General features: G+C 35.8%; 1 protein-coding gene across 1 annotated transcript in view; it reads right to left on the reverse strand.

The window, feature by feature from the left end:
* CENPE (centromere protein E, 312kDa) overlaps positions 1–2,517 on the reverse strand; it is a 131,999-nt gene that overhangs the window by 24,780 nt on the left and 104,702 nt on the right. The window contains 1 exon segment of the mRNA XM_006893116.1: positions 2,389–2,493. Coding sequence (XP_006893178.1) covers positions 2,389–2,493 — 105 coding nt within the window.

A 2,517-nucleotide genomic window follows, 5' to 3' on the forward strand; every position in this document is an offset into this window, starting at 1 on the left:
TTCCTTGTGCTTTGGCTTCTCTACGCTCCAGTGCAATCTTCAGAGTTTCTTCTGACATCCATTTTGGTCTTTTCTTCCTCTTCTGTCTTTGTAATGAGTGTTTGTACTCTTCCTGGATGATGCCTTTGACATCCTCCCACAACTCATCTGGTCTTCGCTCATTAGTGTTCAAGGCCTCAAACCTGTTCCTGAGATGATTCTGCAATTCAGGTGGGATGAAATCAAAGTCATATTTTGGCTCCTGTGGATTGATATTGACTAAAAATTTACAACAGATTAAATCATCTTCCTACAAAGGGAGTACCCTGTTGACCACAATCTTGTCAGAAGGAAATAGTGTTAAAAAACACACACAAAATCTAAAAATAAAGTGAGAAATTCAAGACCTGACTGGATGAAATATTGCTATTTTAACTTATATCACTTAAGTTTTCTATCATTACTTCACTGGTCTCTTTACCAAACACTCAACTCCAGAGCCTCCATAATATTATACTATTCTCATTTAACTAAGGCTTCTGAGGCTCCTCTTTCACCAGCTCTGATTTCTTTTAAAGTTCATTTTCTCCAGACCCTGTCCCACGCCCATTGCTGGTCTAAATAACTCTACATTCTTCTGTGAGTGCAGTTACTTTTTGTGCCATCAAGCTTCAGCACTGGAAAATCAAACCTTGGTAAAAGATGGATACGCTCCAGGATGAAAGCTGAGTAGGAGTCCAGCTACTTTTAAGTGTTTGATAGGATCTTATTTCTAAATCAACACCTTCCAAATCTATGATTCCCCTTGAACTCAAGGAATAATTGCAGCATTATAATTAGTACATGTGTTTTAGAAACATCAAGTGATTGCTTGTTTCTTGCTGATTTCTGAGCAACTTGAATTTTATCTTGTTTATCCACTGCCACATACCTAGTTAATTGCCTCTTACTTAGGAGAACCTCAGTAAATTTTAGAAGAATGAAAAATATTTTTTAAGGAAATACTCTACTTTTTTCCTACTGAGTTGTTCATCTTTTCTCTGTACTCAGTTCTCAAATATAGCATCTTTATTACTGTTGAGTAAGAATGCACTCATAGCTGACCCTCCATTTGGTTTTTCAGAGGCAGAAAACTGCAAGGGAGGAGACTGCCCATCTTTATCCAATGGAGCAGATGGTGGATTTGAACTGTGTGGCTTTGCAGCAGCAGCGCAACTCCTTACTACTAAGCCACCAGAGCTTCCTCAAATATAGTACCTTTATAGAATTTTATCTTATAGTTGTAATTTTTATTATTTATGTTATTAGTATATTAATATCACATTATATATTTATAGAATATTAACCCCTCAGTGTGTTGGTCTTTTAAATTTGGCTGATGATAAAAAGTACAGGGTTTAAATTTACATGTTAAGTACTTTCTTTTACTCTTTTATTTTTAGATAATCCATTTTCAGCCAGAGTTTAGATAAATATTTCCTTTGACACAGTCAAGTTTAAGTTGCTAGAATGGTACACAAGTAGCATGTTTAGTTCAGGGCGCTAAACAACAGAGCAAGGGACTTTTCACATTAATGACCTTTCTGTTTTGTCAATAATTTAATATAACAGGAAATGTTCATCAGTTTAAGATATTGGAGAGGGTGTTTTGCCTTCACACAAATCATATAGTTTGGAGCAGCACTGCATAACCTCTTATTTGAACTAATAAATGTATATTGAAAGCTTGACTTCTGTTAGGAATGTGCTAAGTGATAAAAACATAAACAACCAAAATAAGTCTCCCTCCTCAAGCATCTTACATTTTAGTAGGGATAACAACAAATTCTATTGGTTTTACTTTCAAAATATATTCAAAATTCTTCATTTCTCACTATTTCCACTGCTACCTCTCTAAACCAAGGACCATCAACTCTCTGGGATTATAAGGAGTCCTGGAATGGCCTTCTTGCTTCCACTACTCGTTCCTTTAAAGATTAAGTCAGATCATATCGCTTTATTCAGCCAAGACACCCCAGATCTTCATCCCAAAGTAAAATCTAGTCCTTAGAAGATCCTATAGCCTTTCTTAGTGCTGCTTCATTCAAATTTAGTGAAACTTCTACCTCTGAATATTTGTACCTGCTGTTCCTCTGACAAGAATGTTCTTCCTGCCACCTGTACGGCTCATCCTACACCTCTTTCAGCTATTTGCTAAATTATTACTTGTCCATTGAGGCCTTTAATTGCAGTATCCTACTGTTAGTGAGTGTAGAACAGTGACTATAAACATGCCTGTAGATTATGCTGTTTAAAAAATATTGAGCATTATCTATGAATTCTAAAAAAGATTCTTTTGGTTCCTTTTTAGGCTTTAGAAAAGCCTAAAAGGCTACCAATACTCAGTGACAGTTTTAAAGAATAACTTACTTTTATCCTAAAGCACTTTTCTTTGAGGGTCTCTGTGTAGAGCTGTATTCCAGCACACTGTGAACTAGCTTCATATGTTATTGCTTCATCGTGGTTCTGCTGGTCCTGCTTTGTTATAAAGAAACAGAT

Source organism: Elephantulus edwardii, unplaced genomic scaffold (genome assembly GCF_000299155.1).
Source record: "Elephantulus edwardii isolate Elephantulus edwardi_28Jun2011 unplaced genomic scaffold, EleEdw1.0 scaffold00122, whole genome shotgun sequence".
Lineage (NCBI taxonomy): Eukaryota > Metazoa > Chordata > Mammalia > Macroscelidea > Macroscelididae > Elephantulus > Elephantulus edwardii.